Source organism: Chiloscyllium punctatum, chromosome 7, assembly GCF_047496795.1.
Source record: "Chiloscyllium punctatum isolate Juve2018m chromosome 7, sChiPun1.3, whole genome shotgun sequence".
NCBI lineage: Eukaryota > Metazoa > Chordata > Chondrichthyes > Orectolobiformes > Hemiscylliidae > Chiloscyllium > Chiloscyllium punctatum.
The window spans coordinates 29984472-30012279 of record NC_092745.1 but is presented as its reverse complement, the minus strand read 5'-3'; the positions used below and the strand labels follow the sequence as shown (position 1 = coordinate 30012279).

The 27808-nt window shown below is 44.0% G+C and overlaps 1 protein-coding gene across 2 annotated transcripts in view; it reads left to right on the top strand.

The window, feature by feature from the left end:
* The window catches only part of cop1 (COP1 E3 ubiquitin ligase), a 147243-nt gene that overhangs the window by 87108 nt on the left and 32327 nt on the right, over window positions 1-27808 (top strand). For both annotated transcript variants that reach the window (XM_072573383.1, XM_072573382.1), the window contains exons 6-12: window positions 6848-6916; window positions 7358-7417; window positions 8764-8876; window positions 15779-15833; window positions 18205-18319; window positions 19796-19931; window positions 22882-23025. In XM_072573383.1, coding sequence (XP_072429484.1) covers window positions 6848-6916; window positions 7358-7417; window positions 8764-8876; window positions 15779-15833; window positions 18205-18319; window positions 19796-19931; window positions 22882-23025 — 692 coding nt within the window. The remainder of the gene's footprint in view (window positions 1-6847; window positions 6917-7357; window positions 7418-8763; window positions 8877-15778; window positions 15834-18204; window positions 18320-19795; window positions 19932-22881; window positions 23026-27808) is intronic.

Here is a 27808-nt window from a genome sequence, read left to right as displayed (position 1 = left end):
TTGAACTCAACTCTGAGGGAGGTTTTCCAACTGAGCTACAGCTGGCAGGGCTGGCTGGGGAGAGTTTTGAGAGAGTAGATGAGAAAGTGGTATAAAGATCCAAAACTATTGGCAGAACAATTGAAGCTGACATGAGGACAATCTTTTAAATCAGTGAATTGCTGTGATATGGCATTACCTTGAGAGGTCTCTGAAGCAAAATTCAATAATGAAACAAAATTGGGTAGGTACTTTAAAAAAAGGAGCAAGTGAGTGCATGTGTTTTGGAAGCCTTAATAATGAACCAGCATGGCAGCGATGGACTGAATAGCCTCTGCTGTGTGCACTCTGCCATTTTTTCATCATCCAAAACAGTCTCCATATCCTAATTCGTACCAAACCCCATTACTGATTGCGTTCCATTGGCTCAGGAGCCGGCTATGTCTTCATTTAAAGATGCAGTCTCTGCTCAAACCTCGTTTAACTTCACCAGCACAGAAATAGAACATCCAACTTATTACTTCAGTACTGCCTCTATAGGCCAAACCAGTCAGGCTCTGTCTCCATTTCACTGAAAGTTTATTTCCCTCAAGTGTCCATCCAGTTTCCTTTTGAAATCATTGTATCCAACTCCACCACTGTCACCCCCATCTCAGTTGGTAGTCTGTTCCAGGTCTTAGCATTTACTGTTTAAAGACGTTCTTCCCCTCATCCTAACCGTGTCTCCAACCAAAACCTTCAAACTTCCTTCCGCCCCTATACCATTAGCCAATGGGAGAAGCTTTCCTTGTCTACTTTATCCAAATTTGTTATAATCCTGTCCATCTTTATCAAATCTCCCTTCAATCTGCTTTGCTTCATGAAGAACAACCCCAGCTTCTCCAACTTGTCAGTAAGATCCCTCATTTTGGTAAATGTCTCCTGCACTGTCTCAAGGGCCCTCCGATCTTTCCTAGCGTGTGGGGATCAGAACTCCAAACAGTACTTTAGTTGGGGTCTAACCAAAGCCTTATAAAGGTTCAGCATTACATTTTGACTTGTGCACTTAATGTCTCTATTTAAGAAGCCCAAGTTCCTTGTTGCTTTGTAAACCGGAGGAAACCCACACAGACACGGGGAGAATTTGTAAACTCCACACACAGTCACTCGAGGTGGGAATGGAACCCGGACCCCGGCGCTGTGAGGCAGCAGTGCTAACCACTGAGCCACTGTGCTGCCCAAGATTGATCAAGTGCAGATTACTATGCCAATCCGATTGAAATTGCCAACCAATCAATGGCCTTTTCTCCTGTAATATAAATTGCTATCATTGGAAACTTGGCATTCTTGCATTTGGACTGATGATTGCAAATGGAAAAGCTTTTGCAACGTTTTTGTGTTTTCAGCACTATTTTGCAAATCTGTCTTGCCTCTCAGTTAACTTTAATCTCTCCAATTGCTTGTCGATTTTTATTATTGTGGAATCTTTACCCACTGAATTTAAACTAACTAACTGGTAGATTTGTGGGCGGCACGGTGGCACAGTGGTTAGCACTGCTGCCTCACAGCGCCTGAGACCCGGGTTCAATTCCCGCCTCAGGCGACTGACTGTGTGGAGTTTGCACGTTCTCCCCGTGTCTGCGTGGGTTTCCTCCGGGTGCTCCGGTTTCCTCCCACACTCCAAAGATGTGCAGGTCAGGTGAATTGGCCATGCTAAATTGCCCATAGTGTTAGGTAAGGGGTAAATGTAGATGTAGGGGTATGGGTGGGTTACGCTTCGGCGGGGCGGTGTGGACTTGTTGGGCCGAAGGGCCTGTTTCCACACTGTAAGTAATCTAATCTAATCTAATCTAATCTAATTCTTAAGATTGTCCATTTTCATGTTTGCTGCACTCAGTTTTGTTCCTTCTCCAATTCCAGGGAAGATTGCAAGGTTAAAACAGAGTGTTCTCCTATCCCACCACGACTTTCATCAGCAATGCAGAATGCAGGTCATCCAGGGCGGGCAACTTATCACACTAATGTCCTCTTAATCCCTCTCAATTTCACTTCATCCATTACTACTTCTACTACTCTCCAGTTCTGCAAATTAGTTTGTCAGCACTTCTTTAGAACATTACAGTGCGGTACATGATGTTGTGCCGACCTGTGAAACCAATCTGAAGCGCTATTCCATTAACATCCATATGGGGGGGCCAGCCGGCTTGGGCACCATCAGTAAGACTGCTGCTGTCTCTGGGGGGAGGGTAAGTGAGTCTCCAAATAGCGCGCACATGCACGCAAACTTCTTACTGCAATATTTTGACAGGTTCCACCTCTGTCCTATACTGGGCAATGTTGGAGAAATTATCTGGGGAAGTAAGGTTTCAGGTACACCCCTGTGTAGAACTCCAGGAAAATGTGGGGATAGAGAGGGGGAGGGTGGGAGGTCAGTCATTTGGAGACAGTGCCTGGGCTCCCATCGATGTCCAAGACCGTTCTCGGCAATATTTCAGTCAGCCGAGTTCACTTTTAATTGCTGCAAACCAAAGACATGATCAGTGTTGGAACCACGTCTTTGATTAAATGTTTCTATTCGGATCTTGAGATCTGCTTCGGGTTATCAGATATTTGGATAATTGGTATTTGGATAATCAAGGTTCATGTGTATTCCAGATGCGGCCGCTCCAGAATTTTGTACAGCTGCAACATGACCTCATGGTTGTGAAACTCAGTCCCACTATTAATAAAAGCTAACACACCGTATGCCTTCTTAACAACCCTACCAACCTAGGTGGCAACTATGAGGGATCTATGTGAATGGACACAGATCTCTCCGCTCATCCACACTAACATTAGCCCAGTACTCTGTATTCCTGTTACTGCTTCCAAAGTGTATCACCTCCCATTTTTCTGCATTAAACTCCCATTTGCCACCACTTTGCTTAGCTCTGCAGCTTATCTATGTCCCTCTGTAACTTGCAACATCCTTCCGCACTATCCATAACTCCACCGATCTTAGTGTCGCCCGCAAATTTACAAACCCATCCTTCTACTCCCTCATCCAGGTCATTTATGAAGATGGCAAACAGCAGTTGCCCCAAAACTGATCCCCAAAAACACCACTAGTAACTGAACTCCTGGATGAAATTTTCCCATCAACCACCACCCTTCTTTCAGCTCGCCAATTTCTGATCTGAGTCATCCTGAATCCCAAACCTCTGGATTTTCTGCAATAGCCCACCATGGGGAATCTTATCAAATGCCTTACTGAAATCCATATACACCACATCAACCACATTACCATCATCTACCTGTTTGGTCACCTTCTCAAAGAACTCAGTCAGGTTTGTGAGGCACGACCTCCCCTTTATGAAACCATGTTGACAATCCCTAATCAAATTATTCCTTTCTAGATGATTATAAATCCTATTGCTTATAATCCTTTCCAACACTTTATCCACAACCAAAGTAAGGCTTTCTGGTCTTTAGTTAGCAAGGTTGTCTCTACTCCCCTTCTTGATCAAGGGGACAACATTTGCTATCCTCCAGTCATCTGGCACTATTCCTGTAGACAATTATGACATAGAGATCAAAGCCAAAGGTTCTGCAATCTCCTCCCTATCTTTCCAGTGATTTCTAGGATAAATCCCATCCAGCCTTGGGACCTATCGATTTTAGCGTGTCCTCATGCACAACTTCCCACTACTGCCTTGACTGACCGTACTCTTTCTCCAAGGAGAAAGTGAGAACTGCAGGTGCTGGAGAACAGAATCGAAGAATGTGGTGCTGGAAAACCACAGCCTGTCATGCAACATTCGAGGAGCAGGAGAATCAACGTTTCGAGCATAAGCCTCATGAAGAGCTTGTGTTTGAAACGTCGATTCTCCTGTTCCTCTGATGCTGCCTGGCCAGCTATGCTTTTCCAGCACCACACTCTTCGACTACTCTTACACTAGTCATTCTTTTATCCCTGACATACATATAGAAAGCTTTGCGTTTTCCTTGACCCTACCTGTCAGAGACTCTTGTCCCCTCCTGGCTCCTCTTGGCTCTCTCTTTAGGTCCTTCCTGGCTAACTTGTAACTCTCAGGGGCCTTAACTGAGCCTTCACGTTTCATCTTTAAATAAGCCTCCTTCTTCCTCTTGACAAGCGATTCATCTTCTTTAGTAAACCACGGCTCCCTCGCTAGACCACTTCCTGCCTTCCTGACAGATACATACTTATCAAGGGCACGCAGTAGCTGTTCATTTTATAAGCTCCACATTTCAATTGTGCCCACCTCCCGCAGTTTCATTTCCCATTCTCTGCAGCCTAAATCTTGCCTAATTACATCATAATTGCCTTTCCCTCAGCTGTAACACTTGTCCTGTGGTATATGTCTATCCCTTTCCATTGCTAAATTAAATGTAACTGAATTGTGGTCACTACCACCGAACTGCTCACCTACCTCAAATCTCACACCTGACTTGGTTCGTTACTGAGTACCAAATGTACTATGGCCTCGCCTCTAGTTGGCCGGTCTACATGTTGTGTTAGGAAACCCTCCTGCACACATTGGACAAAAACTGACCCATCTAAGGTACTCTGACTATAGTGTTTCCAGTCAACATTTGGAAAGTTAAAGTCCTCCATAATGACTGTTACTCTTGCTCATATCTTTGCAATTCTTTTCTTTACATTCCTGGGTCTTTGCGGGGGCCTATGGAAAACTCCCAAAAGGGTGAACTCTCCTTTCCTGTTACTAACCTCAGTCTATACTACCTCAGGAGGCAAGTCCTTATCAAATGTCCTTTCTGTAATACTGTCCTTGACTAACAATGCCATACCTCCCCCTCTTTTACCATCTTTCCTGGTCCGACTGAAACATCTAAACCCCACAACCATTCCTGTCCCTGCTGTATCCATGTCTCCAAAATGGCCACAACATTGAAGTCCCAGTTACTAACCCATGCTGCAAGTTCACCCACCTTATTCCGGATGCTCCTGGTGTTGAAGTAGACACACTTCAAACCACTTTCCTGCCTGCCAGTACACTCTTACGACCTTGAAACCTTATTGCTGACCTCACTACTCTCAACCTCCTGTACACTGGAACTACAGTTTATGTTCCCACCCCCCCTGCTGAATTTAAACCCTCCCAAAGAGCATTAGCAAATTCCCACCTCCAGGATATTGGTACCCCTCTGGTTCAGATGTAGACCATTCTGTTTTAGAGGTCACATCTACCCCAGAGTAGGCCCCAATTATTCAAGTATCTGAATCCCTGCCTCCTGCACCATCCCTATAGCCATGTGTTCAGCTGTGCTCTCTCCCTATTCCTCATCTTGCTACTGCACGTAGCATGGGTAACAAACCAGAGATGATAACTGTTTGTTCTAGCTCTAAGCTTCCACCCCGACTCCCTGACATTTTGCCTTACATCCCCATCCCTGTGTTTGTGCCTATGTGGACCATGGCTGCTCCATCTCCCCCTTTAAGGATCCCGAAAACCCAATCTGAGACATCACAAACTCTGGCACCTGGGAGGCAACATACCAACTGCGAGTCTGTCTCGTTCCCACAGAATCTCCTATCTGTTCCTCTAACTATGGAGTTTCCAATGACTAATCCTCTTCTCCCACCCCTTTCACTTATGAGCAACAGGGACTGACCATGTGCCAGACTCCTATACTCCATGGCTTACCCAGGTCTGTCCCCTTGTCCACCCCACCCCTCCCTCCAGAACCCAAAAACAGTATCCAAAACGGTATACTTGTTATTGAGAGCAAAGGCCACAGGAGATCCCTGCACTGTCTGCCTGTTCCCTTTCCGTCCCCTGACTGTAACCCATCTACCTTTCTCTTGTACTTGAGGTGTGACTACCTCCCTGTAATTCCTCTCAATTACCTCCTCTGCCTCTCAAATGATCCGAAGTTCATCCAGCCCCAGTTCCCTAACGCAGTTTCCGAGGAGGTGGAGTTGGGTGCACTTCCCACAGATGAAGTCAGTGGGGTCACGTGTGGTGACCCTTACCTCCGACATTAGACAGGAAGAGCATTCAACAGTCCTAACATCCATACCCCACTGTTCTTAATTCCCAAAGAGACGATTGAAAAAAAAACTAGTAACCTTATCGATCAGTGCACAGAACTTTTTTTTTATTTAGAGGAGGAGGGTGGTGGGAGACCCTACCTTCGTGTTTCAGGTAAAGCAACCACCCAAATATATAACCTCACGTACTCCGTCGTCCCACCTCTGCTCCTGCTCAGCATGCGTTCTGCCTATGCACGAGGTACATGTTTATCGGATTAATTTACCTTCCCAGCAACACCCTTGTCCTTGCTCACGCTGCTCCCACTGCTGCTGTCAATCCTCTCACCTGCTGCAGCACAACTGGTCAGGCTTCTTCCATTCTGGTTTTTTTATTAAACATTCTAGTAACTCCAGTATTGTTGTCTTTAGCTCTACTATTCCTTATCTAAATCCTGCTATTTCCCTGTTCTCCAAGAAGTCTTTCTTTTTAAAGCTTTTGGTCATCTGCCAACTTTTTGAGGTTTTCTTGACGATAATGCTCCTGTGAAACACTTTGTCATTTGCACTGAATTATTTCCTGACCTTGAAGGTGTTATTTATTTCAGATTTCCAGCACCCAACAGGACAGTGAATGGAGTGGTTTTCAGATTGGGCATGATCTGAAGGAGTGATGGACTGGGCTTAAGTGGCTGAATGGTCCTTTCTTGTTTCCTGCATCCACCTTTTCTGTCTGGCGCAGTGCTGCATTTGTCCTCCAGGGTGTGGAAGCATTTGGGTTCCCCCCTTTTCAAACTCCTCAAACAGAAAGTAGCTTCTGACACGGCCAGCAGGCATTGGGAAGTGATGTGTGAACCAGTTATTACCATTTGTAATATATGCATCCTTTCTATTTAGGAATCACAGGCAGCCCAGTTGCAGATCCTAATGGAGTTTCTTCAAGAGGCGAAAAGAAACAAGAAGGAGGTTGGTCTTCATGGTTTTTTAAATACGTTATGTCTTTTTATCTACAACAAGCTTATGGCTAGCTTGAGCTGAAGTGAAGTTATTGCTCTTTATGTGAACCACAGTTTGGTTGGTATTCTCTGGCTTTTCAGTCAGAAGGTTGCAGATTCAAATCCCATTGTGCAATCTGTTCAGTACAAAATACAGGTAGATGCTCCCAGCAATGGAAGGAGTCTCCTTTTTTGATGACAGGTTAAATTCAGGCCCAATCTCTCAGGTTTCCATTGCCACTAATGCAAAAAGTGCAGGAAGCATAAATGTGCCTTGCTTTTTGTGGGATCTCACTGTGTCCAGTTTAGCTATTTACTACATTGTGACTGCAAGTGAGGAACAGCACCTTTCAGGGAAACTTCGTTCGAAGGATTTCTTTCAAACATTAACTTATCTGACTTCCTTTCCTAGCAACTGGACCAGTTACAGAAAGAACTGAATGTTCTTGAAGAAGACATTAAGCGAGTGGAGGTTTGTAACGTTAATTATTGATTGAAGACATTTATTAAGGTCTTTATTGAAAAAGTGCAACTAGTTCACGCTGATCAGGTGGTGTGCCTTCACTCAGAATTGAACTGACTGTAGTTAGACAAGAACATACTCTCACTTTCATCAGCCTTTCTCTTTGGGAGAGGGGGCGAAGTGGGGGGGGGGGGGAGAGGGAGAGGGGGGGGAAGGGGAAGGGGGGAAGGGGGGGAAGGGGAAGGGGGGAAGGGAGGGGGGAGGGGGGAGGGGGGAAGGGAGGGGCAGAGGGGGGAAGGGGGGGAGAGGTGGGGGGGAAGGGGGGAGGGGGAGAGGTGGGGGGAAGGGGGGGAGGGGAAGGGGGGGAGAGGTGGAGGGGAAGGGGGGGAGAGGGGGGGAAGGGGGAATGGGGGGAGAGATGGGGGGAAGGGGAGGGGAGGGGGGAAGGGGAGGGGAGGGGGGAGGGAATAATTAATCCACTGGAAGCATTTAAAATTGATGAACTATTGAATAGGCTGTCTTATACTTAAAATTGATAACATACCAGAATCAGATCAGATGAATTGAAGGCTACTAAAGGAAGTGACTGTGAAAATTGCAGAGGCACAGGCAATAATTTTAGTTTACTTTGATTCAGTGAGGATGCCAGGGAATGGAAGAATTGCAGATGTCATGCCTTTGTTCAAAAAAAGGGCCAAACATAAGCCTAGAAACTACAAGCTATGGAGTTTCCACTGTGATGATGGGCAAGTTTCTGGAAACAGCAATTCTGGACAAAATTATTCGATCAAGTACTGCAGAACCTTTCTCCAGTCTAAGAAGCATCAGTTAACCACTATGTTTTTTTTTGCTATCAGTCAACTAATTCTGCATCCATGTTACTATTGTCCTTTTTATTCCATGGGTGAGCAGTCACTTTGGGTTCTGCCACAATCTGCTCTAAACATAATTTGTAGACCTTTCACGAATTTATATTCTTGAGGTCTGCTACCAATCTGATTGTCCCGGTCTATTTGTATACAGAGATCCCACATGGAGACCCAGTCTTAGCTCATCAAGTGAGTTAAACATTATTTTCCTTCAACCAAATGAGTTTTCTGATGGGATTTCTTCAGGAAGCATGAGAATGAATTAAGAGGGAGATTAAGAATTGTTTACTTCTCGATTCTTAAACACTTGTCTTAAACACTTAATCTTTTGTGTACTGACCTGTCCAGTTCTAGTGTGTGTTAGACTGGTGGTGTGAACTGAGATGTTGAGTAGACAAAGTAGTGTGTCTGGAGTGATGCCATTATTTAGTCACTTAAATTAGAAAAGGCTATAGTATTCAGTCCTAACGTGCGGCTGTCTTCCAGGGACTGATGTTTAATGAGACGGCTGGTCTATATTCTCCTGTCAGTGAATCGACTCATGTGCCGAACCTGGATAGCACTGTGCCACAGTTTGAAGCGCCATCTCCTTCGAACAGGTATTGGTCACCAACCTTCTCAGTGTATTTCGATCAGCAACTGGTACTTGAGAATATATTGCCAGTTTCAGAAAACATAGGAGGACTGATTTCTTTAAATATTTCCCAGTAGGTGCAATCAGTTTCTCAGCCAGTTGAATCTTCCCTCAACCTTACATGGAACGGTGTCCTGCCAGGCACTCAATGTTATTGACTGTTTCAGGGGAACAGTTGTTTTCTGTTCACCCTGTCCATGCCCCACATCATCTCCTATACCTCAACCAGGTCCTCCCTCAACTCAAAAGAAAACAACCCAAGCTTATCCACCTTCTCTTTTTAGATAAAATGATCCATCTCAGGTAACATCCTGGTGAATCTTCTCTGCATCCCTTCTGGTGCAGCCACATTGTTCCTGGAAAGTGTGGCGACCAGCACACAGTGTTGTGGACCAGGCCAGACCCCCTCAAAACATTTTAACAAGGTAGTCCAGAACCTAACTTTTCTAGTTGTTTTAAGCAGATGTAAGGTGAACATTCCGGGAGCGACACAGTTGGTCAAACCACTCTGTTTTAAACCAAACAGAATTTATTTACACACTAACAAAAGAAAACCGAATTTGGAATAACATAATTATTTGAAAACCATACTGACACAAAAATGCAACTTAACAAAGAGGTGTTCGGATTTGGTGCAAGATCCCATAAATGCACCACTCGGCAAAAAGGTAGACTCAAACACAGGTTCTTATAGGAGAAAGATGTTAGAGAGAGAGAGAGAGAGAGGATCAGCATGGAGCTGTTTCTTTGGGTCCCCAGCTAAAATCTAACCCAAAACTCGGAAAAAAAAACCCTGAACTGGCCACTTTCCTTTCATTGTGCAAGTGTTTTAAAACAAAACCTGAGAGCCTTTTCTGATTGTTGACTTAGGCAATATCTGTTAGCTGTTATTAAAGTTGCCAATTCAGACATTTTGGCACCTCTGCCTAAGGGCAGAATAACCTTGTTAAAGGAACAGCATTGTCTGAGCTGTCACTTCTTTTAATAAAACCTTAAGTTGTCTCGAATGTGATTTGAAAGAGGTTCTAGGATTTACATATTAATGAGCTAAAACCTGTAGCCTATTCTAAAAATGGAAGACTTAACAGCAATCTAGGTTTGTTCAATATATCACTTTAATTATAAGCATGATACTGTGATCTTTTGCTATAAATCCTGTGTCTAATGGTCCTGCTCCACAGCTACCTGATGAAGGAGCAGCGCTCCGAAAGATAGTGCTTCCAAATAAACCTGTTGGAGTATAACCTGGTGTTGTGATTCTTAACTTTGTCCACCCCAGTCCAACACCAGCACCTCCATATCATCAAAAAAGAGGAGTGACCTATTGGGTTTTAAAATTGAGATGCCTGGGTAGAATGAATAATGAGTATTTTTCCCAGGATAGATGTGTCAGTGATTAGGGGTAAAAGTTTATGGGAACAATGGGTAAGTTTAGAGAAGCTACCCCACCACACTACACTTTATATTGTTTCACGATCCCAACAACCCATTTCCCACCTATTCGCCCCATTTCCCACACTTTTTACAGAAACCTGCCTAATTATCACTTGTTGTTAAATATGCTGTGCTTTTAAAATCTTAACTGGTGGGGCATTAATTCAGCTTTCTTTTCTAGTTGATATAATGCCCTGCCTTCCATGCTTACTTTTTCCATTTCATTTGTTATCTGTTTTCTAACCCTTCATAACACTCAAAAATTTGAATTAATTTTGTCAAATTGCTAAACCTGAAATCATGAAAAATGTTCTCGACTCACTGCATCTTTCTCAGCAAATAAATCTAATTTCCTTAGCTTTTTCCTTCCATTTTGATGAGGCTCAAATGTGATGGAATCTCTCCTGATGTAGCCTGTGTTTGCTGCTGTGGTGTGTGCATAGATGATGTGAATTGATCGTGGACCAGGACACTCCTAGGTTTTGGGCCTGTGGGGATTGAATGTACAACTCTGCTGAGGAGCAAGTGGAGGCTGTGGGGATTTTGAGGTGTACCGTTTGTTTACAACTAGAGGCTGTGGAGATTTGGTGGAGAGCGCTATTCAGGATGTTGTTCTCTCTGATCCATAGTGACAAAAGAAACTAGCAGAATTGGGCCATTTGTGTCTCAACCCTGCAATACCAGGCTAATCTATTTTTGTTCCAAATTCCATGTTACCTTCGAGGGACATAGCTTGACAGCACAAAAATAAGCCCCCTAGCCCATTGTGTCCATGCCAGTCATCAAGCACCTATTTACTCGAGTCCTGCAGTTGGTTGTAACCCTGTATGCTGCAGTGCTTCATTTTTGTCTACACCCTACTAAAATGCTAATGGTTCCTACCTCTACCACCCTTTCAGGATGAGTGAAATGCACTTTGGAATATGTAACAAGGTAAAGGAGTACACTTTCAAGCATCGACCTTGGAACTGGAAACGACAACAGCAAAAATACAATCAGCCCTGTCGACTATGCAGAGTCCTCCTTACCAACATCTGCGGGCTAGTGCCAAAATTGGGAGTGCTGTCTCACAGACTAGTCAAGCAACAGCCTGACGTAATCATTCTTACTTAATCATACCTTACAGACAATACCCCAGACACCACCGTTGCCATCCCTGGATATGTTCTGTCCCACTGGCAGGACAAACCCAGCAAAGGTGCTGGCACAGTGTATGCAGTCAGGAGGGAGTTGCTCTGAGAGTCCTTGACATCAACTCTGGACCCCATGAAGTCTCCTGGCTTCAGGTTAAACATGGGCAAAGAAACCTCTTACTGGTTACCACGTTCTGTCCTCCTTCAGCTGATGAATCAGTGATTTTCCATGTTGAAAGACACTTGGAGGAAGCACTGAGGGTGTCAAGGATGCAAAATGTACTCTGGGTGGGGGATTTCAATGTCGATCTGATCGAGCTGGCCGGGTCCTAAAGGATATAACTGCTTGACTGTGAGGGAACCAACAGGAGGAATACCTTGTCCTTACTAATCTGCCAGCTGCAGAAGCATTTGGTAAAGTTGAGGCATTCGCAGCAACCTTCAGTCGTAAGTGCTGAGTGGATGATCCTCCAGTGGTCCCCAGCGTCACAGATACCAGTCTCCACCCAATTCAATTCACTCCACGTGATATCAAGGAACAGCTGGAGGCACTGGATACTGCAAAGGCAATGGGCCCTGATAACATTTCCGGCAATTATACTGAAGACGTGTGCTCCAGAACTTGCAGCTCCCCTAGTCAACCTCTTCCAGTAGTTACAACACTGGCATTGCGGAAAGGTGCCCAGGTATGTTCTGTACTCAAAGACCAATACAAATCTAACCCAGCAAATTACCACCCAATAAGTCTAATCCCCATAATCGGTAAGGTCATGGAAGGGGTCATCAAGCATCAACCACTCAGCTTATTGACGTCCAGTTTGGGTTTCGCCGGTGTCACTCTGCTCCTGATCTCATAACAGCCTTGGTTCAAACATGAACAAAAGAGCTGAATTTCAGAGGGGAGGTGAGAATGACAGCCCTTAACATCAAGGCTGCATTTGTCCGAGTATAGCGTCAAGGAGCCCTGGCGAAAGTGGAATCAGTGGGTGTCAGGGGCAAACAGTCTGCTGGTTAGAATCATACCTGACCCAAGGGAAGATGGTTGTGGAGGGTCAATCACCTCAGCTCCAGGACATTTCTGCAGGAGTCCCTCAGGGTAGTGCCCGAGGCCCAACAATCCAGCTGTTTCATCAATGACATTCCCTCTGTCATGGGGATGTTCGATGATGACTGCACAGTGTTCAGCACCATTCACTACTCCTCATACTGAAACAGTCTGTGCTCAAATGTAACAAGGTCTGGACAATATCCAGTCTTGGGCCAACAAGTGGCAAGTAATATTCACACCACACAAATGCCAGACAATGACCATCGCCCATAAGAGACACTAACCACTGCCTCATGCCATTCAACAGTATTACCATCACTAAATCCCTCAGTGTCAACAACCTTGGGGTTACCATTGACCAGAAACTCAAATGGACTCACCACATAAACACAGTGTACAAGAGCAGGTCAGGGACTAGAGTCACTGCAGCTATTAACTCACTGCCCGACACCCCACAGACTATCAGCCATCCACAAGGCATAAGGCAAGAATGTGATGGAATACTCCTCATTTGCCTGGGTGGGTGCAGCTCCAACAACACTCAAGAAACTTGGTACCACATCTACAAATATTCAGTCCCTCCACCACCGACGCTTAGTAACAGCAGTGTGTATTATCTCCAAGATGCACTGCAGAAGTTCACCAAAGATCCTGAGACAGCTCCTTCCAAATGCACGACTTGGGAACACAACCACCTGCAACTTCCCCTCCAAGCCACTCAACACTCTGACTTGGAAATATACTGCCGTTCCTTCGCAGTCATTGGGTCAAAATCCTAGAATTTCCTCCCTAATGGCATTGTGAGTGAACCCACAGCAAGTGGGCTGCAGCGATTCAAGACGACAGCTCGCCACCACCACCTTAAGGGCAACTAGGGATGGGCTATCAATGCTGGCCAGCCAGCGATGCCCAAATCCCACAAATGAATACAAAAAAGGTCGAGGTGTGAAAATCTATGCGTACGTCCTTTTAAAAAGCAATGGATATGATTAGTGGTTAAGCCACCCGATTTGGATGGTGAATTTTAAAATGTTGCTAAATGAAGTGGCAAGGGCTTGCGATTATTTTCCAACCTTTCCAAGAAACAGGAGGATTGGATAGTGGCACATGTGGCTGCCTTGTTCAAGAAAGGTTGTGAGGCCGTTCCTCATTATGACAGACTAGTCACTTTAATATTGATGGTGTGCAAATTTTCAGAAAATCAGAACAATCGAGGGAAGAAAATTCCAACCAGCACTTTGAGAGTTTTGAATCAGTTGAGGAGAGCCAGCATGGACTTGCACAAGGCAGATTGTTTGACTAACCTAATTGAATTTTCTTTGTGTATTATTTTGTTAAAAGGCTGGTTCACAAATTGGAGGTAGTGAAATATGGGCGTCATTGTTATATTGGATTTTAAAAATTGCCTTAGGGCAGATGGGCGGTAGGTGTAGTCTTATGTTGCTTTCAGTAAGGCCTTTGATAAGGTTTCACATGCTAGGCTGATCTGCAAGGTTCGATTGATTGACATCAGGGGGGAACTGGAAAGTTAAATACCCAATTGGCCTGATGGTAGGAAGCAGCAGGTAATAGTGGAAGGATGCTTATCGGACTGGAAGCCTGTGACTACTGGAGTGCCTCGGGTCGGTGTTGGGATACTATTTGTTATCTATATCAATGATTTGGATGAGAATGTCCAAGGCATGATTGATAAGTTTGCCGATGAAACTAAATTAGCGTGTGTCGTGGACTGTGAAGAAGGTTAATAGAAGTTGTATCGTGATCTTAATCAGCTGGGGAAGTGGGCAGTTCGGACAGCAACCGAGGAGCTTGCTGTGCTTTTCCAGCCTCACATCTGTTGACTCAGACTTCCAGAATATCTAGTCCTTACTGTCTCCATCCTGTGTGCATAAATGTTATCACCGAGTCCTGAACTTCAGTGCATCAGGTCTCTCTCAGAGCTGCAATGTCATATTTCCACATGTGTGTTAGTATCTTAGCAGTCTTTCCTAAAGCACTCTGTGCAGTCACATGCATGCACATTAACCCTATTCTTAAACTTTGTGAATCTACATAATTTACTTTTTCTTGCTTGTGCTGCCTGTCTCCCCAACCTTGTGCAACTTGGTATTCCTATCTGATATAACCGCCTATTTCTCTCTCGCTGCTAAATTAGCTTAAATCCTCTCAATTGCATAAGTGGACCCTGTTACAAAATTAGTCCCTTTGTGGTTTAGGTACAGCCAAGACAACTATATACTCTGTTTTATTTCTCTTATTTCAACCGTCTTCGACCATTAATATCCCGCTCAGTGCTAGTCTAATTCTGTTCTCTTTGCATCTCCCCTTTAATGACCAATCCCAGTCTCATTCTAACTTTATAGAACATGTACTGGATCTATGGGCGCTGTTTGGGTTGTGACATTTGTGTTTTTAACTAATAACTACTCTGCCTGCATTTTTGACCCAGGTTGACAGGAAGCACAAACCAGGTTTCTGTACTTGACAAGAATTAGTACTCATTATAAACAAATAGGTTTGAGCTACAGGTAACAGCTTCACCTGTCCCTCAGTCACCTCTTGCCTATCTGAGTTAAGGGAAAGAATGGGGAAGCAGTTTGGCGGTTTCTGTTCACAGGATTTGCTGAGGTGATTCTTGTCCTGATCAGATTCTCAAACTTCCTTTCACTTTGCAAGAGGCACGGACTTACTGATTCACACTTATAAATAGTTTTTGACTTAATTATTTTCTTCAAGCTTAATGTTTTTTTTACTCCAGAGAACAATGACCATTTCTCAGTGTTTGAATATCTCATAAACTTCTTCATGAGTTGTTCACAGCCCCATGCTTTGAGTTATGTAGAACCAATTTCCCGTTGCTGGCAGTCAAAAGGCCTTCACATTGATAACTGGGGCCACTGGTCAACCACTTATTTTCAGCTGAATCTCCATGTGTTCACAGCCCTTGGCTGCATCTCATCTGTGAACTTTCTACTACTGGTTTGCACTGGTACCTCGGTAAACTGTAATTAACATCAATGTTAGGTTCCTTGCATTGAACAACTGGAGTAAATCTTCCTGCAATCCTTAGTTTTAATTTTTTTTTCTCTATTTCAGCCCACAATCAAAAATCCATTGAAACCAAAAGACACTGCCTTTATAACTGGGCATTGCAGTGTTCTGTCTTTAAATAGAACTGTGTTCTATGATAAATGAATACAATGCAACTGTTTCAGCTGCTGACCATAATTGTTTATATTCTGTCTTGTTCAGCATTATAGATTCTACAGAATATTCCCAGCCTCCTGGTTTTAGTGGAAGTTCACAGGTGAGCTGGGGACGGAGGCGTTCTATATTTATATATTCTGAATGAACAGTAATAATGTTTTGATGAAGTTACAATCCAGGAGTTAACTCCACAGGGAGTGTTGCTGCAAGTTGCTTGGGGGAATGTTTGGATTATTGAACTGTTGCAGTACTATGAGTGGTCTACAGGTTGGATGTTATGTTCAGTTTACGTTACTGTAGAGAAATTCTCATGGGAATGTTTACTTCCACCCGAAAACTGATTGGTAGACCTTGGTTAATGATCACACTCAAAAGAATCACTTCTGATAGTGTCCCACTTGCTCATCTCCTGCACTGGATTGTCAGTTGAGATTATGGTCCCGCCTCTCTGGAGTCTGCCTTGACTCATGAGTGGTCACTCCATTTAGGTTCTCTCCAAATTCCATCCTTGTTTTTAAACCCCTTGATGGCTTCAATCCATCCCCATCTTGGGACCTTTTTACAGCCCATTTATCCATACCACATTAGTTCATTGTGCTGATCTCCCAGCAGAACTTGGTCTCATTTTTAAAGTCACAATTCCCTCTTGGCATTGGAACATAGTCTTCTCCCTGTTATACTTGTTAGATTTTGCAGAGTACTTTCAGAAATCACATTGCTGAGTACTTCTGATCACAGCTGTCTCTACAAATGGAGAGTACATTCTCCCCATTCTACTCTGTGATAGCTTCCTGCCATCTTGATTGAGCAGCATTGCTGTCTGTCCCATCCTCTGTCTATTCCCTCCCCCCATGTCTGTCGCTCTGTCTGTCTCTATTAGACCGTGTAGGTCTGCACAAAAGAAGACTAGCTGTATCTGCCTTTGTTTTTGGGTGTGTATCTGACACTTGGATTGTACTAGGGTTTGCCTTGCTCCTCTGGTCTCCATGGCAACCAGATCACCGGCTAATGACTAAACCAAACAAGTTGAAGGTCACATACTCCATTCATCCTTCACTTTCGGAATGATGTAAAGGTATTAGAGAGGCTGTAGATAGCATACGAGATGACTTTGTCAACGATGAACTTCAATGGACAGTGTGAACAAGATTTGATTGTGTTATTCAAAATGATAACAGATGAAAATAAGCCATCCCCTTTGATGGAAAGGTCAAGGACCCAGAAGACCAATGTCCACTGTGGCAGTTGGTAGCCCCATCACCTTCACGTTACAAGCTTCAGGTTTCAAGTCGGCTGCAAGGCATGAGCACAAAAGTTCAGGCTGGCATTCCATCACAGTACCAAGGGAGCGCTGCATTGCTGCAGGTGCTATATTTCTAGATGAGATGTTTTAAGTAAGACCTCTTCAGAGCACTCATGTGGAAAGATGTCACCCAAGAGATCCAACAGGAAATTCAGAAGAAAAGTTTTTATCTGGAGAACAGTGAGAGTGTGGAACCTGTTTCCACAAGGAGTGGTGGTGAAGAAAATTGATGTGTTTAAAGGGGCAATCTGACAAGCACGTAAGGGAGAAGGGAGCAGAGGGTTACGCTGGATTTAGATGAAAGAACAAAAGAATAATGCATAAACATTGGCACAGTGGGTCAGAGGGTTTTTTTCTGGCTGTTTTTATTATTTGGATATACAATCAAGAATGGGCAGCAAGATGGTTCAGTGGTTAGCACTGCTGCCTTATATGCCAGGGACCCAGGTTCAATTCCAGCCTCAGGCGACTGTCTGCGTGGAGTTTGCACATTCTCCCAATGTCTACTTGGATTTCCTCCGGGTGCACTGGTTTCCTCCCATAATCCAAAGATGTGCAGGTTAGGTGAATTGGCCATGCTAAATTGTCCAGTGTTCAGGGATCTATAGGTTTGGGGCACTAGTCAGGGGAAATGTAAATTAATGGGGCGGGGTACTCTTCAGAGGGTCAGTGTGGACTTGTTGGGCCAAATGGCCTGTCTCCACACTGTAGGGATTAAGTTCTATTTTGTTCATTTCTAGTCTATTCTTTTCTATGCAACGAAGTAGGAGAGGCTGAATTATTCTTGGAGACGGCTATTATGGGTTTGAGGAATGAATGGCCTCTTGTGCTAGAACCATTCTTTGATTCTGTGTGTGTCTACCCCTTTCATAATGCTTCTTAAAACCTATGTCTTGCACCAAGTGTCAGGTCACCTTGACTTCACGTGTGAATTGTGACATGTTGTTCGATGATGGCTGCTGTAAAGCACTTTGGGACAGTTCCACTGTTTAAGGAGCTTCTTATTGCAAACTGTTTGGATTTCCCCTTTGTCACATAGTGAATGTGTTTGGGAAGGTTAGTTGAATGCAGGTTAAACAATGGAGTGGCTGGATCAGCAGAATAACATGTTGACCTGTATGTTACAATTCCAGTGTCTACTTTTTGAATCAACCTATTATGTTTGCAGGGAAAAAGGCAAACCTGGTACAACAACACATTGGCCTCTCGGCGCAAGCGATTAACTGCTCACTTTGAAGATCTTGAGCAGTGCTATTTCTCAACCAGGTTATCTCGCTTGTCAGGTAAAAACAAACTTCCTTTATGCCTTTGATATACAATTAACTCTTTCGTAGCATTGGATTTCTATTTGAATGCTGAATGCTGTTTTGTTTAACATGCCAAACAAGTGCTAGGCTGTGACTATCTCCAACAAGAAAAAATTAACGATTTCTCTTGACTGATAATGGCATTACCATTACTGAATTGCACCTCCCCCATCAGCATATTGTGGACAGACCAGAAACCGAATCTAATCAACCATAGAAGTTTATAAACTTATGAACAGTATAGATGGATTTAATGGTGGTTGTCTTTTTCTGAGGATGGGGGAATTTCAAAACTAGGGGGCACACTTTTAAGGTGCGAGGAGAAAGTTTTGAAAAAGACGGGGGTGGGGGAGGCAATTTTATTTTTACACAGAGGGTGGTTCGCATGTGGAATGAACTTCCTGAGGAAGTGGTGGATATGGGTACAGTTATAGCATTTAAAAGAAATTTGGATAAATACATGAAAATGAAAGGTTTGGAGGGACATGGATCAGGAGCAGGCGGATGGGCCTAGTTTAGTTTGAGATTATATTCGGCATGGACTGGTTTGCCAGAGGGTCTGTTTCCGTGACACACTGTATGACTCTCTGGCTCTGAGTCCATATAAATACTGTGGCTACAGGTTCAAATTTGGTAACTCTGCATTGAGTATTGTCCTCTAATTCTTCTGAAGCTGTCTCTTATCTTCAGTGCACAAGTCAGGAGTCCGTAGAATATATTCCATTTGTCTGAATCGATGCAGCTCCAATGACAGTATGAATGCCTGACACCATCCAAGATTTTCAACATTCACTGCCTCCGCTACCACTGCTCAGTAGCAGCAGTGTGAACCATGCGTTATTGTATATCACCAAGGCTTTGACAGCACTATCCAAGCCCACAATCTCTTTTATCACCGAGAAGGACAAGAGCAGAAGATACATGGAAGCTCACAAGTTGCATCCTATTCTGTCTTGGAAATATATCACCATACATTCACTGTAACGGGGTTTATATCCTGAAACTGTGTATGTCCTTACACGATATGGACTGCAGCATTCTCAAGGACAGCTAGGACTGGGCAGTAAACCCTGGTCCAGTCAGTGATGTTCACATCCCAAGGAATAAGAAGCAAACTTTGCTTAGCACTGTAGGATGCTGATTGTAGAAGTGACTTTTGACTTGTTACAAGTGAATTTATTGGATAATGTCAATGGTTATGTTGGTAAAGGAGAATTCTGATCTACCATTATCCCGTTGTAGTCATTGGTATTTCTTCTGTTACATAACGGAGTTATCTAGATGTTTCTGGAGCTGCTATTTCAGTTCTGTGCTTTGATTAGCTGCTTAGGTGCAGCAGGAGGATTTCAGCTGGGATCAGGCTACTAACGTACCCTGGGGTAACTCAGTACAATTGCATCTCACAACGGTCAATGCAGGCTTTGAACTAACTCATTCCATTACCCACTGCAGATGAAACAAGATCAGTAAATCAACTGGAGGAATTTCAGGAGTGCCTTTCCAAGTTTACACGGTACAGCTCTGTGAGGCCTCTAGCCACGCTCTCATATGCCAATGATTTGTACAACGGCTCGAGTATTGTTTCCAGGTGAGATGGTGTAGTTGGGTCACGTTGTTTCCAGCTGAGATCCCGAGTCCCCTCTGGGGAGGGGAATAATGTATTGTGCTGAAAAATGTGTTGCTGGAAAAGCGCAGCAGGTCAGGCAGCATCCAAGGCGCAGGAGAATCGATGTTTTGGGCATAAGCCCTTCTTCAGGAATAATGTATTGTGTCTGGGATATGTTGACTCCTGGGAATCCTCATGGTATCTGAAGTTAGTGATCGCAGTGCCTGCACATGGCAGGATGTAGTCACTGCCCATTTCGCTTGGTTACTGATCCGAAAGTTCATGATTGACCACAGCACCCTCTTAAACCCCTCTCCATTATTGTCAAGCTTTCTTTAAATAGAATTAAAAATTACGCAATACCAGGTTATAGTCCCAACAGGTTTATTTGGAAGTACAAGCTTTCGGAGTGCTGCTCCTTCGTCACGTAGCTTTTTAATAGAGGAGTGGGGGAAATCAGCTTTCACCTGCTTTCATTCCTATCCATCTCATTATGGTCAGAACCTGCAATGGCTTCTGTTCCTGCTCTTGTATCATTCTATCTGGGGTCCTTCAAGGGCATCATCCCAAATCAGTGTTATAATCCTGCCCTTTTTATCCCACATTGGGTTTGCCTTAGCTGGCTTAAATTCGAAGTTGTGAAAATTTTAGTAGCCTCTAGCTTTATAATATAACTGAGATATAAGTAACCCCAGGCTTTTTCAGCTTCAATAACATTTCTGGTCTGGAACTTTGTACCAAATCAGTTTTAACAATTACTCATCCCAATTTCGGCTCAGAACTGCCCAAGGTGAAACTTAAAGAATATACTTTTCCATTGTCTAATCAATGAAAAAAAATCAGTTCCTGACCTTCCAAACAGGAGTCGAAGAGGTCATGCTGGAAAAGCACAGCCGGTCAGGCAGCATCTGAACAGCAGGAAAATCGACATTTCAGGCATAAACCCTTCATCAGGAATGCCTGCTCCTTGGATGCTGCCTGACCAGCTGTGCTTTTCCAGCAGCACACTCTCCAACTGTGATAGTCCAGCATCTGCAGTTCTCACTTTCTCTTTCCAAACAGGAGCCTAATGTACCTTGTTCATTGGTAAAATCCTTCCAATATAAACTAAAATCATTTTCTTTAGAGCGCTTTGCAGGAAACCATGTGACGAATGGGCAGAAGGAGGCAATTCAGCCCCAGCAAGTCTGCTCTGCCATTCAGTGAAATCATGGTTTATGTGATTCTCATCCGCACTTTTCTTAATCCCCATAACTCTTGGTTTCCTTCGTGATGATAGAATTTGTCTGCCTTGGCCTTGAATATACTTAATAGGCTTGACAGTGCTCTGTGAGAAATTCCGTAGATTGACTACTCTGAGAGAAGTAGTTTCTCTCATCACTGTGTTAAATAGGCAACCCTTTGCTTTGAAAATTTTCATTACATTTTAGAATTAGAGTTAGAATCCCTACAGTATGGAAACAGGCCCTTCGGCCCAACAAGTCCACACCGATCTTCCAAAGAATAACTCCCACCATATATTTATCCCTGACTAATGCACCTAACATACACATCCCTGAGCACTGTGGGCAATTTAGCATGGCTCATTCATCTAACCTACACATCTTTGCATTGTGGGAGGAAACCAGAGCACCCGGAGGAAACCCGCACAGACACTGGGAGAATGTGCAAACTCCACATAGACAGTCACCTGAGGTTGGAATCGAATTGCTATTTTGCAATAAATTACCAAGTCTACAGAAACATCTGAAACTTCTTTGTCACAGCCTATGTACCACTAGTTTAAATGCAAAAATCAAACTCTCAAATAAGTGAAATTAAAGTATGTGTAAATTTCACACCTTCCACCAACGTTACTTTATATATGTACTAAGGACACTCTGCTGTGTCTTAGCTCTCTCAATTTCTCACCCATCTCCAAGTTCTCAAATCATTTCTCTGACATCGAGTACCAGTTGAACACAATATCTTTCCAGTAATTGGAATGACTGTGCATTGTTTTTCATTCCTTCCAAAAGCACTAATTCCGAGCCACTGCTTCTGTTTCTTTATTTAGTTGCTGTCAAGGCTGAACAACATTGTTTGCAAGCTGAATGCTACGTTTAATTGAGATGAGTGTCCGACTACATTTTGATATCATCACTAAGATGCCTCTTTTCATCTACATTGCATCACATTGAGTGATGTGATGCCCTTGACTAAGCTGTCTGTTGCTGCAACCCTTGTTTATCTTTTGGCTTAATCATTCCAGGGCATTCCTGGCCAGCCAACACCAGGCTTACCCTCTTTATATCATTTAACTTCCATCTGTCATTAAGTCAGACCAGATCTTGTTCATCCATCACAGGGCATTCCGCTACGTTTGATTCCTAAATTGCGCATGCATCAAATTTAAATGTTTCATGCTAGTTGCATATATATCTTCCAGTACTGAAGCCCCCCCACCCGGCTCTGCCAGTTCTAATCTCTTGTACATTTTCTGGTTTTATTTGTGTTTGGTGGCTGTGCTTTCAGATGACATGTCTCAAGGTTCTAAAATTTCCCTGCTAAGGAAGCCTTTCTCCCCATGAGGTAATAATGGTAATGTCCCTGAGCTCCTAATCCAGAAGTAAATGCTGTTGGGACATGGGTTCAAATCCCATGACAATTAATAAATCTTATCATATTAAATTTGTCTCAGGTGACCATGGCAACTATCATCATTATCATAGAAGCCCATCTGGCTCCATAGAAAAGGAAACCTTCTTCCCTTTGCCATTCTCAGCCCTACATTGAATTCAGCTGCATAAGTGCTGCTGTGGAGTACCCCAGACATTGTCCTACCTTAAAGTGCAGTGTAGATGCATGTTTCAGTGAGCCTGCCTGGTCCCTGCTGCTCATCTCTCATCACTAAGCGCAACTTTGTGCTGACGCAGGTGCTTTTCCCTTGCAGCATTGAATTTGATAGAGATTGTGACTTCTTTGCCATCGCTGGTGTGACGAAGCGGATCAAAGTGTTTGAGTACGGAACTGTGATCCAGGATGCTGTGGACATTCACTACCCAATCAACGAAATGACTTGCAACTCCAAAATCAGGTTAGCACTTTCAATAATAGATAAGTGTGAGCTCTTTCTTGCAGTTTGAAAAGTCAAATCAAGGTAGGAGTTTTATGGTGAATGGGGGAAGGCCTTAAGGAGTGTAGTGGAGCAGAGGGATCTTAGAGTTCAGGTGTACGGTTCTCTGAAAGTTGAGTCACAGGTAGACAGGACAGTGAAGAAGGCTTTTGGCACACTGGCCTTCATCAGTAGGTGCATTGTGTATAGAAGTTGGGAAGTTATGTTGCAGTTGTCTCGGACATTGGTGAGGCCATACTTGGAGTAGTGTGTTCAGTTTTGGTCACCTTGCTATAGGAAGGATGTTATTAAACAAGAAAGAGTGCAGAGGAAATGTACAAGGATGTTGCCAGGACTCCAGGGTCTGAGTTATAGGGAGAGGTTGGACAAGCTAGGACTTTATTTTTAATGGGCGTAGGAGACTGAGGGGGGATCTTTAGAAGTGTTTAAGATCATGAGAGGCACAGATAGAGTGAATACACTCAGTCTTTTTCCAAGGTGGGGGAATTGAAGACTGAAGGACATCAGTGTAAGGTTGGAGGGGAAAGAACAAAAGGGAACGGTGGGGGGGGAATGTTTTACACATACATATTGAGCTACCAGTGGAAGTGGTTGAGGTGGCTACATTAACAATCTTTAAAAGGCATTTGGACAAATATGTGGAAAGGTTGAGAAGGCCATGGGCCAAGTGCAGGAAAATGGGGTTAGCATGGATGGACGCTTGGGTCAGCATAGACCAGTTTGGGCCAAAGAGCCTGTCTCTGTGCTGTAGGACTCTATAACTCTAATTTCAAAGGTGAAATACTTTGGCTGCTACAAATCTGAAATAAAAACTGGAAGTACTCAACAGGTCTGACAGCACCTGTGGAGAGAGAACAATAGTTATCTTGGCAGGTCTATGACCTGTCATGTGAACAAAGTTTGAAATGGCTATAGATTCAAGCTGGCCAGCAGAGGAAAGGTTAAGCAGAGACAAAGAGAAAATATGTGATATAGGGGAAGACTAACTTTAGTGGTAATGGGATAATTAATCAAAAGAAGTATGAAGAAAAGATGTGAATGACAGGGTAGCTACCATTTGAACATAAATCAAATAAGCAAAGAATCTCAAAATAAAGTTAGGGTCATAGGTTATGATTCAAGGCATCCTCCACTTCTTCAACACCTCCCTCCCCCCACTATTTAGCAGATGCTCCACCATTTCCAATATCTGTTATGACGCTGTCAAATGAATTGTCCCTTGCTCATTTTGAAGTGCCTCTTCCCCCTTCAATACTCTGTCTAATCCATAATCTAGTCAAATCCTCTCAGGGCAGATGCAGCACAGGATTAAATACAAATAAAAGCACTCAATCCAAAGATGTGCAACTTTGGGAAATTTAGCATGGCCAATTCACCTTAGTGTCAGGGATGTGTAGATTAGGTGCATTAGACAGGGGTAAATGTAGGACAATAGGGTACGGGAATGGGGTCTGGGTGGGTTACTCTTCAGAGGGTCAGTGTGGACTTGATGGGCCAAATGGCCTGTTTGCACACAGTAGGGGCTCTCAACTGTTGTATTCGGTGTGATTGCATCCTGCGTCTAGGATAATGACCTGAACTGTAAGCCATTCTCTTAACTGTGGTTTTAACTTGTGTTTTATACAGTTCCACAATAACCTTCAACATTTTCCTTTATTAGCTAAAGCATAGCATCCAAATATCCTGTTAGCCTTCTCGACGTGTCCTGCTGCCTTCAGAGATCTGTCGATATACACTGAGGTCCCAGTGTTCCTCTGCAGTTCTCAAGCCATATCATTTATTCACATGCCTCCTGCATGACATTTTAATTCTCTGGATTGAATTTCCTTACCAGTTTTTTTGCCCAGCTGATCTGTCCTTGCAATTGACTGGTTCCACACCATCAAATTTTAGTAACTGCAAACTTCTTAATCATACCCTATTTTGTTGTATTCATTAACATATGAGCAGCAGGGAATGTCGTCTCGAGTTCCGTCAAACACCACTGTAAACAGCCTTCCAATCTCTCAGATACTACTGAATGCAACCCTGTGTTGTATCAGACTGGTAAAGGCTCGCATTAGGAGATGTAGATGTCTGGGCTTCCCTGGGGCCTTATCTCTGGCTGTCCCCTTGTCTCTCCTGGGGTGTGGCTGCTAGCCATTCTCTCTCTTCCCCGCACCCCCCCCCCCCAAAAAAAAATAAAATCCCTCCAAGGTTTAGAATGTTTAAAAAGAACAGGGAGGGTGAAAAAAGAGGAGGGGGAGTAGCATTGCTAATCAGACAGTGCATCACAGCTACAGAAACGAAGGTTGATGAGGAAGGTTTGCCTACTGAGTCAGTATGGGTGGAAGTTAGGGACAGCCACCGCATTGGGAGTTTTCTGCAGACCACCTAATAGCAGTAGAGAGATTGAAGATCTGAATAGGCAGGCAGATTCTGGAAAAATGTAGATGTAGCAGGCTTCTTGATATGGGTGATTTCAACTTTCCCAATATCGACTGGAACCTCCTAAGTGCAGATGATTTGGATGGAGCCATTTTTGTCAGGTTTGTTCAGGATAGTTTCCTTATTTAGTATTTATTCCTGATGAAGGGCTTTTGCCCAAAACGTCAATTTCGAAGCTCCTTGGATGCTGCCTGAACTGCTGTACTCTTCCAGCACCACTAATCCAGAATCTGGTTTCCAGCATCTGCAGTCATTGTTTTTACCTTATTCAGTATGTAGACAGACCGATGAGGGGAGAGGCCATTTTGAATTTGGTGCTCGGCAATGAGCCAGGACAATGCATTGGGAGAACACTTTGGTGACAGTGATCACAGCTGTCTCACATTTACCATAGTTTTGGAGAGGGAAAGGAGCAGTTACCGAGGGAAAATATTTAATTGGGGAAAAGGAAATTATGACGCTATCAGACAGGAGTTGGGAAGTACAGACTTGGGAGCAATAGTTCGACAGAAAGGGCACAGAAGACATGTGGAGACTATTTAAGGAGCAGTTGTTGCCCGGTCAGCTGGGCGAAAAAACTGCAAGTGATGCACAAATTTGTTCCTCTGAGACAGATAAGAAGGGGTAAGATTAAGGAACCTTGGATGACGAGAACAGAGGGCCTTCTCATCAAAAGGAGGAAGGCAGCTTACGTAAGGTGGAGGAAACAAGGATTTAGCACAGCTTTAGCGAATTACAGGCTTGCTAGAAAGGAGCTCAGAAATGGACTGAGGAGAGCCAGGAGGGGGCACGAAAAAGGCTTGGCAACAAGGATTAAAGAGAATCCATGTGCATGTTCAGCAGTCACTTAAATGTCCCTAATGACTCTGCTTCCCCCACCACCGCTAGCAACGCATTCCATGCATTCACCACTCTCTGCGTAAAGAACCTACCTCTGACATCATTACTCATACGTGAGGAATAAATCAGGGAGAAGGTAGGGCCGATCAGGGATAGCGGAGGGAACTTTTGCATGGAGTCTGCGCAGATTGGGGAAGCCCTAAATGAGTTTTTTGCTTCAGTTTTCACCAAGAAAAGGGACCTCGTTCTGAGTGCAAATTAAGGAGCTGGGATACAGTCTTGACCGGATGAAGTTGATGTGCTGGAAATGTTGGAAAACATTAAGATTGATAAGTCCCCAGGGCCAGACCAGATTTACCCTAGGATGCTCCGGGAAGTAAGAAAGGAGGTTGCTAACCGCTGGCGAGGATCTTTGGCTCCTTACTCTCCACAGGAGTCGTACCAGAGGATTGGTAGGAGGCGAATGTTCCTCTTTTCAAGAAGGGTAATAGGGAAATCCTTGGCAATTACAGACCAGTCAGTCTTACGTCTGTGGTCTGTGGTTTTGGAAAGAATTCTGAGGGATAGGATTTATGACTATTTGTCATGCCTCACAAATCTTATTGAGTTCTTTGAGGAGGTCACAAGACAGGCCGACGAAGGTCGAGCAGTGGATGTGGTGTATATGAACTTCAGCAAACCATTTGATAAGGTTCCCATAGTAGGCTCATTCATAAAGTCAGGAAGTATGGGATACAGGGAGATTTGGCTATCTGGTTTCAGAATTGGTTGGCTGGCAGAAGGCAGAGAGTGGTTGTAGATGGAAAGTATCCTGCCTGGAGGTCAGTGTTGAGTGGGGTCCCGCAGGGCTCTGTTCTTGGGCCTCTGCGCTTTGAAGTTTTTATAAATGACTTGGATGAGGAGGTTGAGGGGTGGGTTAGTAAATTTGCAGATGACATAAAGGTTGGAGGTGCCATCAATAGTGTCGAGGACTATTGCAGGCTATAGCACGACATAGACAGGATACAGAGCTGGGCTGAGAAATGGCAGATGGAGTTCAGTCTGGATAAATGTGCGTGATGCATTTAGGAAGGTCAAACTCGAATGCTGAATATGTGATTAAAGACAGGATTTTCTTGGCTGTGTGCAGGAACAGAGGGATCTGGGTGTGCAAGTACATAGATCCCTCAAAGTTGCCACCCAAGTGGATAGGGTTGTTAAGAAAGCATATGGTATTTTGGCTTTCATTAACAGGGGGATCGAGTTTGAGAGCTGTGAAGTTTTGCTGCAGCTCTGCAAGTCCCCGGTGAGGCCACACTTGGAATATTGTGTCCAGTTCTGGCTGCCCTACTATAAGAAAGACAGAGGCTTTGGAGAGGGTGCAAAGGGGGTTTACCAGGATGCTGCCTGGACTGGAGACCTTGTCTTATGAAGAAAGGTTGAATAAGCTTGGACGTTTCTCTCTGGAGAGAAGGGGTAAGAGAGGAGACCCGATCAA